At 45.2% G+C, this 16,956-nt stretch overlaps 1 protein-coding gene across 1 annotated transcript in view; it reads left to right on the top strand.

Moving 5' to 3' along the window:
* The window catches only part of DRC1 (dynein regulatory complex subunit 1), a 46,243-nt gene that overhangs the window by 26,578 nt on the left and 2,709 nt on the right, over positions 1-16,956 (top strand). Inside the window, exons 8-15 of the mRNA XM_052649506.1 lie at positions 5,775-5,914; positions 9,230-9,364; positions 9,704-9,936; positions 10,647-10,759; positions 12,111-12,200; positions 12,839-12,925; positions 15,068-15,216; positions 16,529-16,672. Of these exons, the coding sequence (XP_052505466.1) occupies positions 5,775-5,914; positions 9,230-9,364; positions 9,704-9,936; positions 10,647-10,759; positions 12,111-12,200; positions 12,839-12,925; positions 15,068-15,216; positions 16,529-16,672 (1,091 nt within the window). The remainder of the gene's footprint in view (positions 1-5,774; positions 5,915-9,229; positions 9,365-9,703; positions 9,937-10,646; positions 10,760-12,110; positions 12,201-12,838; positions 12,926-15,067; positions 15,217-16,528; positions 16,673-16,956) is intronic.

Below are 16,956 nucleotides of genomic sequence, written 5' to 3'. Positions count from 1 at the left end.
CATTCATGGGATTTTCTAGGCAAGAGTACTGGAGTAGGGTGCCATTGCCTTCTCCGCCTCCAGCTCTTGACAGCCCCTCATTGCAAATTTTCTTCTCTGCTTCTTTTTCATTATTTTAGATCTCACATGTAAGTGAGATCATGCAGTATTTGTCTTTCTGTATCTGGCTTATTTCACTTAGCATAATGCCCTGCATGTTCATTTCTGTTGCAAATGACAGGATTTCCTTTTTCTAAAGGCTGAATAATATGCCATTGTATGTATAGAGTGTTAATTGCTCAGTCGTGTCCAACTCTTTGCGACCCCATGGACTGTAGCCTGCCAGGCTCCTCTGTCCATGGAGATTCTCCAGGCAAGAATACTGGAGTGGGTAGCCATTCCCTTCTCTGGGGAAATCTTCCCAGCTCAGCTTCAAACCTCAGTCTCCTACATTGCAGGTGAATTCTTTACTGTCTGAGCTACCAGGGAACCTTTTAAAAATCCATTAGTCCATCATCAGATATTTAGATTGTTTCTGTATCTTGACTGAAGTGAATAATGCTGCAATGAACTTGGGAGTGCAGATACTTCTTTGAGTTCCAGATTTCAAATTTTCAGGTTACATATTAATATTACCTGATCAAATAGTAACCCTATTTTTAATTTTTTGAGAAACTGCCATATTGTTTCCATAGTGGCTGTACCAGTTTGCATTTCTGCTAACTGTTGAAGGATTCTCCTTTCTCCAGATCCTTGCCAATGCTTGCTGTCCTTTGTTTTTTGATAACAGCCATCCTAATAGGTGTGAAGTGATATCTCATTGTGGTTCGGATTTGCCATTCCCTGATGATTAGTGATGTTGAGCATCTTTTCATGTACCCATTAGTCATCTTCATGTCTTCTTTGGAGATATGTCTGTTCAGGTTCTTTCCCCATTTCCTAACTGAGTAACTTATTGCTGTTGAGTTGTAGGCTTGGAACCTCATGTTCTTAATCCAATGTTCAAATGCTTAAATGAAGTCAAGAAGTTATTGAAGGACATGAATGAAGCCAAGAAGGACATGGGACATGAGGAGATTATAGAGGTTAAGAGATAAGACTAGGGAGGTGAGGGGCAGAGAGGCAGGTAGCCCAGGAGACCTGGCTTTCCTGGCTCACGCTGTCTGGATGGACTAGTGGTGAGGTGTGGGTATTTGGTAGGCAGACAGATGGAGACTCTCAGAGTGGGAACCTGCGTGCAGTTCATCAGTGTAACAGTTCTTCCCTGTGTCAGAATGACTATCAGTTCAGTTCAGTTCAGTTCAGTCGCTCAGTCATGTCCGACTCTTTGCGACCCCATGAATCGCAGCATGCCAGGCCTCCCTGTCCATCACCAACTCCCGGAGTTCACTCAGATTCATGTCCATCGAGTCAGTGATGCCATCCAGCCACCTCATCCTCTGTCGTCCCCTTCTCCTCCTGCCCCCAATCTCTCCCAGCATCAGAGTCTTTTCCAATGAGTCAGCTCTTCTCATGAGGTGGCCAAAGTACTGGAGTTTCAGCTTTAGCATCATTCCTTCCAAAGAAATCCCAGGGCTGATCTCCTTCAGAATGGACTGGTTGGATCTCCTTGCAGTCCAAGGGACCTTCAAGAGTCTTCTCCAACACCACAGTTCAATAGCATCAATTCTTTGGCACTCAGCCTTCTTCACAGTCCAACTCTCACATCCATATAAACACTGGAAAAACCATAGCCTTGACTAGATGGACCTTAGTTGGCAAAGTAATGTCTCTGCTTTTGAATATGCTATCTAGGTTGGTCATAACTTTTCTTCCAAGGAGTGTCTTTTAATTTCATGGCTGCAGTCACCATCTGCAGTGATTTTGGAGCCCCCCAAAATAAAGTCTGACACTGTTTCCACTGTTTCCCATCTATTTCCCATGAAGTGATGGGACCGGATGCCATGATCTCCGTTTTCTGAATGTTGAGCTTTAGGCCAACTTTTTCACTCTCCTCTTTCACTTTCATCAAGAGGCTTTTTAGTTCCTCTTCCCTTTATGCCATAAGGGTGGTGTCATCTGCATATCTGAGGTTATTGATATTTCTCCCGGCAATCTTGATTCCAGCTTGAGTTTCTTCCAGTCTAGTGTTTCTCATGATGTACTCTGCATAGAAGTTAAGTAAGCAGGGTGACAATATACAGCCTTGACGCACTCCTTTTCCTATTTGGAACCAGTCTGTTGTTCCATGTCCAGTTCTAACTGTTCCTTCCTGACCTGCATATAGATTTCTCAAGAGGCAGGCAGAATGACTATACTGTATCACATTTTACCCTTGAACTGAGAAAAGGTAATTGAATCATGGATTACCCATATTGCAATATGTGAAATATTTTAGTAGATTGAACTTTATCATAGTGCCTTGGAGCTGTAGTCATGATAGTAAAGTCAGATAGCATCAATTTTTGTCAGAAAGATATGGCATGCAGTTCACTTCCTAACACTAATTCTTTGCACTGTATCATTTCTAAAATATGAAACTAATTTTTTTTTTTGCAAACCCCCAAAATATTGAAGATCCAGTACCTATAGGTTTGGTTTGATAGGTACAAGAAGTAAAAATAAGAAGGTATACTTTTCAGTTCTTACTACTAGAAAGGTCATATTAACAATGAACAAAGAGAAACCTATAAACGTTATATACTCAACAATTTAACCACCGATACCCACCACTCCAAAATAAAAGAGCTAGGAACACTTAGTTCTTGATGTAGGAAGCAACTTTTATTTTTAGGTCTTACGTGCTCATTTAAAATTGGAGAATGGTTTAGTACAACTTTACTGCCAGAATATTAATCACAAAAATTAAATACAAGGTATTTACTTACCAAGTATTGTGAACTTACCTGGTACAAAGCATAAAAACAAATAAGATATAGTTTCTGTCCTCTAGGAGTTAACAATCGTTTGAGTTAGAAAGCAAGATTGTGAATAGTCTAAGTAGTTTAAGAGAGTGAATGAGGGCTTTCCTGGTGGCTCAGTGGATAAGAACGCCACTGCAGGAGACACGAGTTCAGTCCCTGGTCCGGGAAGATCCCACACATGCCAAGGAGCAACTAAGCCGTGTGCCACAATGATTGAGCCTGTGCTCTCGAGCCCGAGAGCCAGAACTGCTGGTGCCCGAGTGCCCTAGAGCCCTTGCTCCACAACAGGAGAAGCCCACGGCACTCAGAGAGCAGCCCCCACTCTCCGGAACTAGAGAAAAGCCCACGCAGCGGCAAAGGCCCAGCAAGGTCAAAAACAAACATAAATGACGTAAGAATTCTACAAAAAGATAAGCTCATATTCGTTGCTAATGGCCACAAAGTCCTTTTTTTTTTTTTTAAAGAGTGAGTGACAGGAAGAAAAGGGTAAGCAAGAGTTTGGAATGTGGAGTCTGTAGTTCTTAACGGAATCCCTGGGGCCCCCCTCCACCCCCACAGGTTGAGATCAGTGATAAAGAGGCCCAGTGGTATCTTTAGAATCAGCTGAGAAGGCCAAAGGGAAAGGCTGTACTAAATTTCTGTTCTGCTGGGGCGATGTTGGCTACCAGTGTCAGCCTGGGGCAGGAGTTGGCTTCAGAAAGGAGCTCCCTTGCTCCTCCTACTGCCCCAGGAGAAAGAGGAGAAGAGGCGGGTGATCCACACCCACAGTCCCTGGAACACTGAAGGATTTTGGTGACAGGTTAAATTATAATCTTTATAAATGATTTTTCCAAATTAAACATGATGTTTTGCCATTAGTCTATAGGAACACAGAATACAGCTTTGCAAAAATATCTTTGGATAATTGAATAAGCACAGACGTTTCTCCAGGCAAGAATATTGGAGTGGGTAGCCATCCCCTTCTCCAGGGTATCTTCCCTGACCTAGGGATCCAACCTGGGTCTCCCATATTACAGGCAGATTCTTTACTATCTGAGCCACCAGGAAAGCCCCAGTTCCCTAAGAATATTAACAAAAAGCAGGAGTAGATATTTTCAACAAGAGGAAATAAAATTGGCTAATAAATTTTCAACAGTGCGTGCACAGGCAAAAGACTGTAAATTAAAACAATCCAGTGACAGATGATTATTATTATTACATGTATTTTTGCCTATAAAACTGACTTAGATTTAAGATCTGTTTTTAGATCACATCCACTGGCTGGTTAGCTCAGTTGGTTAGTGTGTGGTGCTAATAAATTCTTTTAGGTCCCAAAGAAAAAGACATGGCCTAATTACTTCTATTCAGAGTTTTGTAAACTGTATTCAACTAGATGAAATATTGATGATGGTTTCACAAAACCAACAACAAAAAAATGGTGCCAGTGGTATTTTTTTCCTTTGAAGATGTATTATGTAAGAAAAATAGAGTCTATTTACATAATGATTATTATGTAATAATCTGCCTTTCAGAATAAAATTCACCGGAGAATTCATATAGTAGGGCTCACATTTATAACTTACGTGCTCTTCCTGTGTTATAAATATAAAAATTGTTCTATGGCCCAATAAGTTTGGCAAATGCTGTCTTAGTGACAGGGGCTCATTGCAAAGGAGGTCCATGGACACGGTTAGAGCAGACACCCAGATGCTCAGGGTCATGGGGCTCGCCAATGCCTCGATCCCAGCAAAGCCTGGAGTTTGCTCATGATCGTCCAAAATCCAGAGCAGCTCTGGAGACCCTCCTTTTCTGTGAGTGTTCACACTCTCTCAGATTGTCACCATCCAACAAAAAACTTTTCTATTGGACTTCTGTGCCACCCACGCTGAACAGTGGCCTCCCCTGTATCCAGGGCTGGTCCCATTTGAAGCAGCAGAGATGGTTATGATTGGAGCACAGTGGCATAAATCATCATGACTTTGCTGGAAGAATTGCTGAGAATCTTTTCCCCCAGTGGACATAGCACACAGCCACCCCTAGAAGGTTGCAGGGCCCAGAGCAGTGGCTCAGGCTGGAACCACCCTGGGTAATTGCACTTGAAATGAAGCTGTGCCTTCTCTAGGCCTGTTGGGATACTGTCAAGTCAGAAATTTCTAAATGAAACTTTAAGCATGTTCAGCAAGAGTGAGGTGCGGCTCCAGGCAGCTCTCTGCTCCGTCCCAGGCCTCCTGCCCCAAGGGCCAGGCCTGCCCTGCATGGTGTTGAGCACTGACAGGTGGGGAGGTGGGTACTTGCCCACAGTCAGTGGAGTGTGAACCATAAATTGTGGGAATCAGTTTTACTGAGAACCTTTGAACCTGACTTCTGAGAATCTACTGTAAGAAAGTAAAATACTCCCAATATTTTACATGCAGTACTTTCCACCATTATTTTATGATATTGAAGATTATCAAATCAACATAAATGTATATACTATAAGGAAATAATAAAACATCATGGTATATGATTAACAAATATTTCACATATGCTAAATTATAAAAATATTATGTGCCATTGTATGCTTAGTCGATCAGTCTTGTCCTTTGACAACCCTATGGACTGTAGCCTACCAGGCTCCTCTGTGCATGGGGATTCTCTAGGCGAGAATACTGGAGTGGGTTGCCATGCTCTCCTTCAGGGAATCTTCTCAACCCAGGGATCGAACCCAGATCTCCTGCATTGCAGGCAGATTCTTTACCATCTGAGCCATTGTCCAGACCTTTAATTTGCCTCTAATGATAAATTTTCTAAGAATTCAGGTAGAGACACTTGTTCCTAAGGTTCCTCCAATATGACTTCAGAACAAATGACTAGGGACCCTCGGGTGTAATAAATTGTACCAGGACCAATTAGAATTATTTTTTAAAACTTTAGATTCTTGAGCAACAGCTTCAGCAAATGAAAGCAACTTATCAGCTAAACCAAGAAAAGTTAGAGTACAACTTCCAGGTGCTGAAGAAGAGAGATGAAGAAAGCACAGTGATTAAGTCCCAGCAGAAGAGGAAGATCAACCGGTAAGCTCGCATGCAGAGTGTCTTTCTTCTGAGCCTTTCTCTACTGAAAAGAGGGATGGGTATGTACTCTTTTGTAGGAGTAGAAATTGTTAAGTATAACTAATTCTTAGGGCTTCCCAGGTGGTGCTAGTGGTAAAGAACCCGCCTGTCAAAGCAGGAGGTAAGAGACATGGGTTCGATCCTGGGGTCTGAAAGATCCCCTGGAAGAGGGCATGGCAACCCACTCCAGTATTCTTGCCTAGAGTATCCCCATGGACAGAGGAGCCTGGTAGGCTACAGTCCATGCGGTCACAAGAGTCACGTACGCCGGAAGCGACTTAGCATGCACGCATAACTAATTCTTATTAAAATAGGTTTTTCTTTTTTTCTTTTGAAAACAGGATACATTCAACCAGTTCTGTCCTCTTGACCCCACAGGCAGTTTACAGCAAAAAGAAAAGAGTTTACAGCAAAAAAGTCTGTCTCCCATCCGTCTTTTGTCTGGGTCCTCTGTCCCACCTCTGGATTCGTTTCTTTTGCTTTTTCCAAAATTTCCTTATGCACATACAAGCAAACACAAAGTCTCATGCCCATCTGCTTTTATACAACTAATAGCATCCTGTACACATTGTTCTGTATCTTCAAGATGTTTCCATACCAGTTCATAGAGAACGTTCACGTTATTTCTTAAGCTGTCTTGTATAACACTGCATAGATATGCTAGAATTTACTTAACCAGGCCCACACTGCTGTGCATTTTGTTGACTTCTAAACCCTTGCTGTTGCAAATAATGCCAACATAAGTATTAGGTTGGTCAAAAAGACCGTTCGGGTTTTTCCATGACATCTTACAGAAAAACCCAAATGAACTTTTTTTTGCCAACCCAGTACTTAAGTCAGTGTGTCACTTTGCGTGTGCACAGGGCTATCTGGAGAATAAATCTCAACTTGTAATTACAGAAACAGTACATGTGCATTATACAAAATTGGAAAATACCTCAAGTGAAAGTAAGATAGAAACATATGTGCTCAGTCGTGTCTAACTCTTTTCAACCTTACCATCTATAGCTCACCAAGCTCCTCTGTCCATGGAATTATCCCAACAAGAATACTGGAGTGGGTTTCCATTTCCTTCTCCAGGGTATCTTCCCAACCCAGGGATCAAACTCACATCTACTGTGGCTGCTGCATTGGCAGGCAAATTCTTTACCACTGAGCCACCAGGGAAGCCAAGATAAAGACATAAAAACACCATATTCTTACTATCAGGGATTAAGTATATTTCTTTCCCTCTCTATATTAATATATAGATATGACATCATACTGCAACTCTTTTGTAATCTCTTTTTAAAAAGTCAGTAACCACCTTTTCATTTCAGCAAATTTCATTTCATCTAAATATCTGGATCACATTCATATTCTCCAAAGAACTGTTGTTTAAGTTGTTTAACTTTTGTTGTTAAAGTGGTAAAGAACCCGCCTGCCAATGCAGGAGACCCTAAGAGACTGTGGGTTCTATCCCTGGATCCAGAAGATCCCCTGGAGAAGGAAATGGCAACCCAGTCCAGTTTTCTTGCCTGGAAAATTTCATGGACAGAGAAGCCTGGCAGGCTACAGTCTATGGGATCGCAGAGTCAGACAGGACTGAGCAACTTAGCACGTAGCATCCTTTGCAGTGAAAAGTGTTAGTTGGTCAGTTGTGTCTGACTCTTTGCGGTCCCATAGACTGTAGCCTGTTAGGCTCCTTTGTCCATGGGATTTCCCAGACAAGACTACTAGAGAGGGTTGCTGTTGCCTTCTCCAGGGGATCTTCCTGACCCATGGATTGAACTCAGATCTCCTGCATTGCAGGCAGATTTTTTACCACTGAAAAGCTTATCTAAACTAGTACCTCATCTAGATCTAGGCATTTGCATCACGTTGTTAAATTAAGTTCCTTAAGTCTCTCTGAGCTGTGAGATTCCCCCCACCCTTCCACCTGCCAACCTCCTTTTTACATGATGCTTATATACTTACTGTATCCTCTTCTCTTGATGTATGTGTGTGAGAGTGTGGTGGGGGTGAAACCAAAAGTCTAGGTCAGTTATCTGGTAGAATGTCTCATTTTTTTAATGTGAAAATAAGAATGATCAGTGTTTGTGTATGGGGGACTTCTGATTTGTTGTTAAAGATTTTTTTAATGTGAACCATTTTTTAAGTCTTTATTGAGTTTGTTACAATATTGCTTGCATTTTAGGTTTTTTGTTTCTTTTTTGGCCTGAAGGCATGTGGGATCTTCCCTTCCTGACCAGGGATTGAACCCACCTTCCCTGTGCTGGAAGGTCAAGTCTTAACCACTAGACTGCCAGGGAAGTCCCCAGGGATCTTCTGACAATTTCAGAATAATGCTTGAAAGGGAAAATTTTATTTTTAGAATTTTTAAACTGAAACTATGTCAGTCCTCAAACCTTCCTGTTCCTGTGTTAGTGGGGCTACTGTTCAGTAGCATGAAGTCTGAAGTCTGGTCTGGGTTCTGAAAGCCATGCCTGTGTTATTTCATGTGACAGATTTCCAGTTACAGAACTCCTGTTGGCAGTGAGCTGGGCATCGGTGGCCTGCCTGTGTTCGTCATGCTGTGGCCCTGTCTCTCCTAGTGCTGGAACCTTTGACCAGCCCCCTCTCCTGCCAGCCAGATTCCCCCGGTGCCCTGTGTGAAGCTCTTCCTAGCACTCTTCACACAGTTCTGAAATTAACGTTTGTCTTTGTCTCTGGGTGCACTGATGGTGCTGTGTACTCAGACATACCCTTGTATTCATCTTGGTATTCCAACATATCCTTGGCACAAAAGAGAGTTTTCAAGTTTGATGAATGAATGAGTGAACGAATGAATGAGTTAGTGGGCTCGTTAGTAGTGTCAGCTCGTTCAGGATGGGGCACTTGTATATCACGGGCTTGTGGTGCAGTACAAGTTTTTCCTTTCTGTTTTCCTTGCTTCAGAAGTTGAGGGAGGTTATTTCAATCTGTGAGTCAGCACTAGATGTGGCCCCTGACAAGTGCTGTGTGAGGACGATTCAGTCATACTCTTGAATAAGAGGCTACCTCTTGGTGGGTTTGAGGTTCTGGATAGTTTCAAATGCATTTAGTTCTGGATGATTCCATTACCGCCTATTGCTTTCCTTTCCTCGATCACAGTTGTAGCTGTGTTTGGGGAAATATTTGGGAGGGTTTCCTGCACCTTCCACAAGTCTGAGCCTAGGTTTTATAGAACTGAGTGGAGTAGATAGCAGATGGACGGAACATGCATTGCAGCCTTAGTTCAGCGGTAGACTAACTTTTTCCCCCCCTTCTTCAACTCAGCCTGCATGATGTGCTTAACAATCTGAGATCGAAATATAACAAGCAGGTCAAGCAATTTCAGGAGGAGAACCAGTCCCTAACCTCAGACTACAAACGCCTTGTGTTGCAATTCAAGGAGCTTCAGAAAGCCATGAGGTATGTCAGGGATGTGGGTCCCAAGGCATGTGCCTTAGGAGGGGGATTGTGGGAGTTGAGCTGGTAGTGACAGTGATTCCATTAGTGTGTGGACTCACCTGCTTTGGGGAGCTGGGCCAGGGCACCAGAGAATCTTTTCTGCTGTCTCACCTGTCCCTTTACTTGCATGTCACCTGCCTTGTTCTCATAGGGGAGAATCACGGGTTCAGAGATGGGGCTGGGTCCAGGGTTTCCCCCAGCTCTGCCTCAATTCTTGCCCTCCTGCTAGCTGAGGGTGTCTGTGGGGGACTGGTCCAGCCCTGGTGTCAGCTGACCACCATCAGTAACTCTCCCTCCTAGGCATTTTGCTCTCATTGATGACAAGCAGTTTCGGGAGATTTGGCTGATGAATGAAGAGGAGGCGAAGGACCTGATAAACAGAGCCTTTGATGTAGACAGGATCATCAATACCCATCATCTAGGGCTCCCCTGGATGGCACCCAACTTCTGGTTCCTAAAGAACGTGGGCCCAATTTCTCAGCGGCAGCAGAAGTCCACTACGCAGATCTTAGAGGAAGTCCTGATGGAAGCAGGTGACCGGAACAGAGTCAGAGCGTCTGCAGGCTAGAGTGGAGGGGCCTCTGAGAACATGTGTTCCCACCAGCAATCTGCTGTCTTGCACTTTTCAAAATCTTTTCATGTGTATTATCTCATTTTACCTTTTGAGCAAGTGGTAAAATCTGGGTAGTACTGTGATTTTTAGTACTGTTTTCAGACAAGGAATGTATAGCTTTGAACTTAACATTTGTAAATTTTAGTGAAGAAAAATTTGGGCTCTTGCCATCAGCTGCTCTTGCTGACGTTACTCTTCTGTGAAGCAGCTGCTTTCCCTACATTTTCATTGACTGTTTCTAAACTGCCGCAGGGTTGGAAACCATAGAGTGGATGTGTTAGATCGATCTCTAAAATAAGAATAAATAGGTTCACGGTTTCTCTCCCACTTCCTGGTCAAGGCTGGAGTTTGAATGTGACGTTTCCAGGTAGATAAAGTTGGGAAGAGTGAGGCATTATAGGCTGGCCAGGAGCAGCAGAATTCTCCACATAGTCTCTTATTTCAACCCCAACCCTCCCATTTTTTTTTCCCCCCAACATAATAGGTTTTCATCAGCTAAAGTGACTTTAATGCCTTGAAGAGGCCTTTGAAGGTATACATTTTCTCAAGGAAAGCGGTTTGACTGTTCCTCACAGTGAACCAGGCAGAGGAATCACCTTCTCTTTCTGTCTCTTCTATGTCCCTTCACAGAAGAGGAGGGGGCAGACCAGGACAGCTCGGAATCAGAGTCTTACCTGGACCTGCCAAAGCAAGTTTCAGCAAGAACAACCCGCAAGATCTTGATGCTCCTGTGCGATGAGTCGGTGAGGCTGGGCGCCTGGCGGGAGGCTTTGCGACTTTCTGCCCTTGCTTCTCGAATGCCGCCTTGGATGACACTGGACGGGCCAGAGGTGGCCTGGAGGCCGCAGTGGCCTGGTGCCATTGGCACAGGATGGTGCCGTTGTGGGGGGACCCCTCCCCTCTGGGCTTCATGGGGTTGCAGAGAAGCTGTCATGCTCCCGAGCTGGCCTGGCTGGCCAAGGGGTCCTCCCTTTGTGGGTCAGCAAGGTGGGTTCATGCCAGCAAGGGACCCCTGCTAATTCATTTTTTTTAAAAATGCTAAAATATGCTCATCTGCAAGTGAAAGGGTCCCAGTCTTGTCCCCTTGCATCCATCTGACAGTAAGGTGGCCACAACCTATGGTGGCCTTTCTCTGGGAGCTGAGTTTGCAGTTACTCTGGGGGAATTAGGCCTTGGATGTCTCCACTCATGTTAGAAAACCCACTGGAATTGGTGTAATGATCTCATTGGAGCTGGTTCAGCTAGAAGTCCGACTGTACCCAAACAGAATTGCTGTTTACTTAGGTCTTCGTTTCTGAGATGGGAAAGAAGTGGTGTGAAGATTGGCAGGCGTCAGTCCACTTGGGACAGTTCTTGGGCACGAGGGGGATCTCCTGCCACTGAGGGCAGCTCCTGCTGAAGGAGGAAGTTGACCGACACTGTGCTCTGTCCGCTGGCTTGCTGCCTGCAGCCTCCTGTCCAAGGAGCCCTCCCCCCGGCGTTGCTCCCACTCCGGGGGTGCACCCAGTCTTCTCCCCTTTCAGCCCCAGTTGACAGATACTGGGTTCTGTTCCGGTGTCTCCATCTCTCTCCAGCCTTCCTCCCCTCCAGATCAGCACCTACTGCTGTGTGCTGGGGATGTCTGGGGACTCTTGTTCAGGCTCTCAGTTGTGTCCAACTCTTTGCAACCCCACGGACCGCAGCATGCCAGGCTTCCCCGTCCTTCACCATCTCCCGGAGCTTGCTCAAACTCGTGTCCATTGAGTATGGGGCTAGCATTTGGGTGAAGTGACATGGGCGGGAGGGAATGGGACAGGATCAGGTCTGGACTGTGGTGGGGAGCTCAGGTGTTCGCCCCTGCAGCCTGTGGGCGAGGTGAGTCAGCGCCTTCTGAGGACACCTCAGTCCGCCATGAGGACCAGCTTCGTCCCTGAGAGGGACTCTTAGGCATCCCGGGAAGGCCTTCCTCTGGGGTGCCTGGCAGCTGCCCGACATTTCGGCCCTGGGGTTCTGCTCTGCGGAGTCGTCCCTGGCTTGTTGCCCGGAGGGGGGCGGGCTGCAGGACTTGTCCTGAACCCCGTCTCCTACTGGAGATACTGTCTCCCTTCTCCTCAGGGTTTCCTCATAGAGAGCAAGTTGCTGAGCCTGCTCCTGCCCCTGGAGAGGAGCGAGTGTTACCTGCTGGGACTGGACGCCGTCTTCTCGGTGAGTGCCCCCCAGGCTGAGTGGGTGCGGGGTTCCAGGGTAACACAGCTCCCTGGGTTTTCCAGCACTGCCTCAGCCCTCGAGTAGCTGCCGGGCTCCCGGGGCCTCCCCAGCTCACTGTCACATCCGTCCCTTTACCTACTCTCCATGCCCAGAATTGGCCTCAGAGTTGCGTCGGTGACTCCCATCCCACCCCTTCCTCTGCCAGCCCCTCTCTCATTCATGGCCCAGCTCTCAGCCGTGGTTCTCCCCTTCACCCCTAAACTCAGAGGCGTGTTGAGCCCCCTTTAGCATGCACCTGCCCACCAGGCCTGTATGGAGCTGTTCTGAGCGTTGTTTCTCTGTCCTGATGTGCGCGTCCACACTCACTGTGCTTTTTGGTGTTGAAAGGCCTGTTCTCTGGGTCATGGTAGGGGCCAGGGAGGCTGAGGGGAGCCAGACCCTGCTCTTGGGAGCAGAGGGACTTCTTAATATGGTGGTTTTTTTTTTTAACTGTTTCATCTATTTATTTATATCTGTATAGACTCGTGATTTTTCATTGTTTTAAACACATTCTAATTCTTTCTCTTGTTTTGCCTTATTATTATTATTTTTGTTTTCAATATGGTATATGAAGCAGTCATTCTATTTTTCCTCAGGCCCTTGGAATTGAAAATGAGGATGACTTGTATAAACTGGTTAACTTCTTCCTCAAATACCAAACTCATCATTCACCTTCCAGCCAGGTAAGGTGAAGTGTAATAAAAAAAAAAAGAGAGAGAGAGAGAGCATTCAAAATTCTCCTGGAATCCCCCAGAGGGCACTGCCACCTTTGAATAATACTTGTGATTCGAAAAGATACCCTGGAGAAGGAAATGGCAGCCTACTCCAGTATTCTTGCCTGGAGAATCCTGTGGACAGAGGAGCCTAGTGGGCTACAGAGCATGGGGTTGCAAAGAGTTGGACATGACTGAGAGACTAGCCCTTTCACACTTGGGAGAAGTAGTGGGGATTTTGTATCAAAGCTGATTTTAGCACTTCCCTTGGCGTTGTTACTTTTTGTATTTGTAAAGGGAAGGCTAGCTAGCCATCAGATCCTGTTCTTAAATTGAGGCCCAAGGGGTATTTTCCAGGACCTTCCTTCAAAGCCAGGCCTCAGCCGCATGAAACCTGGGCTCACCAAGTTCTGAATATTTTGATTCATAACACTTTCTTGTAAAGCAAGGCCCATTTTTAATAACTATCGTGATTGTAATTGACTATTTTGAGGAAGTCATCATGTTACATATTTGTAAAATTTTAATATTAATATAAAAATTAAAAACATGAATTAAAAAAGGTTTTTAGTATTTTTAGTATCACAGTGAGTATGAGTATCCTGATGTGCTTCCAGAAAGAGTTGGCTGAGGGGACAAAACTGAGAAGCCGTAAGAAGAAATAAGGGCAAACTGGCTGCGTCAAAAAAAAAAGTTCTGTAGATCGAAAATCAATATAAGCAAAGTTAAGATATAGATGACAGGAGGGGGAAATATTTTTAATTCATATCACAGATAAGGGCTAATTTCAATATATAAAGAACTCTCATAAACCAATAAGAAAAACATCCACAACTCAGTGGAACAGAAAAGGGATATGAACAAACACCTTTTAGAAGGGACGTACAAATAATTTTAAAGCATATGAGAATATAATCAGGCTTTCTTATATTTAGAGAAATGAAAATTAAAAGTGCTCACATTCAATTTTCACTTGTCAGGTTGGCAAAAATCCATAAGTTGGATAACAGTGATGGCTGAGGTTTGGGAAACAGGCATGCTCATAGTTACTGGTGTGAGTGTAAATCGTTGAAGCCTCTGTGGCGGACAGCTTGGCAGGATCAACTGTAAAACTGTGTAGTATACTTTGGCCTGTGCTCCTCTTCTAAGATTTTATCCTATTGATGTACAGTAGAAATGATATGTTTACCATAGCTTATTCATCATAGCATTGTTTGAAATGACAGAAGATTGGAAATGATCCAGATTTCCATCATTAAAGAACTGATTAATATAGGCTGCATCTAGACAGTGGAATACTATGCAGCTGTAAAAAAGAACAATGAAGTTCTTTAGGTATTTATGGGAAAAGCGCTCTAAGGTTTGTTGGTATGTGAAACTCTACTATGTACATAGTAGAGTATCATTCATGTAAAAATGGGAAGGAAAAGTGAAAGTGTGTGTGCTTATATGGATATATATTTCTTTGGAAGGATATATAAGAAACTGATAATGTTGGTTTACTGGTGGGAAGTAAACTGAATGAACTGTACAGCGGGAGTAGAAGGACTTTTAAAAATTAAAATATTAAAATTTAATTTGTACTATGAATCAAGAAGATATTTATGCCATAAAAGCTTTATACATATCAATAAAATGAATGCCTGTGAACTGGATACCAAACTAGAACGTTATCACTGGTGTGTATGTGTATGTGTGTGTGTGTGTGTGTGTGTGTGTGTGTGTGTGTGTGTGTTTAATTTGATTTCACTGCCCAGCATGCATGATCTTAGTTCCCCAACTATGGATTGAACTCAGGCCCCTGCAGTGAAAGTGCTGTGTCCTAACCACTAGACCACCAGGGAATTCCCCCATTATCACTGTTATGAAGCTCCTTGTTTGCCTTTTCCTGGTCCCATCTTCCTTCTTCTCCACTCTTTTCCTTTATTTTCTCTTTCTTTGTGTGAATGTCTGCATCTTTCTTTTCCAAAACTTCTGTAACTTTCTGTAAACATTTTCTCCATTTTTCCTCTTTCTAGCTGTCTTCATACATTCATGCTTGCATGCCTCCAACCATAGTTTCCCTTGCATCTTTGTCCACACCGGTTCCTGGCGTCTGTGTCCCCACTACAGGAGCCACTGGATCTCAGAGCAGAGAAGGAGGGGAGCCTTGTGGATGGGAAGTCGCAGGAGAAGGAGCCCCCTCCTTCTCCCAAGCTCATCCACCCCAACGACGTTCTCAAGATTCTGGAGGCCTTTGTCATGGGTCTGAGGAAGCCCAGGTGGGCTGTGGTGCTGGAGGGATTAGCTGAAAAGTGGGGGGGAGCTGGATGGGATGGGGGCCCAGCAGATACCAGGGATGGGAGAAGAGGCTGAGCCAGAACTCGGGGAAGTGAGTAGAAGGATATCCAGAAGGAGGGCGAGAGGAATCCATGGATATTGCAATGAAAGAAATAGATACAGAAGAGATTTGCATGTTTTCATTCATCATTCATTTATTTAATGAACATCTGTTGGGGGCTACTGTGTATAGGCCCTGTGGGGAGAACACTTTGTGATCAGAACAGTGGTCAAAGCACATGGAGGTGTCAGGCTGCTCAGAGGGAAAGTGGTCACCTTCATCTGAGACATCAGAGAGGGTTTTAGGAGGAGATTGCAGCAGAACTGGGTTTTCCTTGGTGGACAGAGCTGGGGGAAGGGCATTTCAGGATGTCACAGTGCAGGGAAAGACCTGCGTCAAGAATCATGACAGAGTGGTATGACTGGAGTGTCAAGGGTCTGGGGAGTGGGACTGGCTTGGGTAGAGGAGCCAGGCTGGATCTTGAGAGCCTTATCCAAATTCCCCAAGGTCTTGGTCTTTACCCTTTGGTGGATCGGAGCCAGAAAATGATCTTAAGCCATGACAGAGCCAGGAGCAGACTTGCATTTTAGAAAGATGACTTTGGCGGCTGACTGATGCCTAATTCAGGGACCGTAGTGGGAAGGTTTGTCCAGGTGGGAGGGGATAGCTTGGATGAAGGCTATCCTGGGGGTGTGTGGAGCTGCTGCTAAGTCCCTTCAGTCATGTCCGACTCTGTGTGACCCCATAGATGGCAGCCCACCAGGCTCTGCCGTCCCTGGGATTCTCCAGGCAAGAACACTGGAGTGGGTTGCCATTTCCTTCTCTGATGCATGAAAGTGAAAAGTGAAAGTGAAGCCAGTCAGTCGTGTCCAACCCTCAGCGACCCCATGGACTGCAGCCTTCCAGGCTCCTCTGTCCATAGGGTTTTCCAGGCAAGAGTACTGGAGTGGGGTGTGTGGAGAGAAGATAACAAATTTTAGGAGCTGCCTTGGCTGCATCCGTGGAAGAAATGGACATGATAGTGAGCTACAGAGCCAGTAGGGTAAACTGATTGAGAGGAAGGGAGTGGATGACACTCCTTCATAATGGTGACAACAGCACCGAGAATCAGGAACCTTGATGGATAAACAGGTGTTGTTTCTGAGGCTCTTCCATGATCAGATGAAGGTGACAGTAAGTCTGTGAGGGGCACTGCTTGGGGGCCCTGGTGACACCAGGTTGAGGGGAATGATACCAGTGCTTTTGACCTTCAGGGACTTCTGGGTGCCAGTGAAGTTGCTGAAGGTTGTGCGAGACGACTCAAAGGACTCCGAGTACTGGGAGGCCCTGACCACGGTTATCCCTGCCACCACCCAGAACCTTTGGGATGCTCTGTATACAGCCTTGGAGAAATACCAGTGAGTGTGTATGTCATGACTTGGGAGGAGGAGGGCAGGTAGGGCAGGCCCAGGGCAGGCAGGTAGGAGAAGCATCCTGCTTGGAGCGGCCACCTTTGCTGCCTCCCCATCCCAGGAACTCTTGGAGAGTAAAGCTGCTTTTGGCAACTCAGGTAGGGGGCCGTGTAGTGTTGGGGGATCAGACCCTCTGGCTTTGCCCTCCCTGTTTTGTTCCGGGTGGCCTGGCTTCTTCAGGGCCAGAGGGCAGCCCTGGTGGGTGAGGCTTCTGGGGTCCTCATTCACCT

The sequence above is a fragment of the Budorcas taxicolor genome, chromosome 11 (assembly GCF_023091745.1).
Source record: "Budorcas taxicolor isolate Tak-1 chromosome 11, Takin1.1, whole genome shotgun sequence".
Taxonomy (NCBI): domain Eukaryota; kingdom Metazoa; phylum Chordata; class Mammalia; order Artiodactyla; family Bovidae; genus Budorcas; species Budorcas taxicolor.
Note: the sequence above shows the minus strand (reverse complement) of the source record. Positions and strands in the feature narration are given on the sequence as shown.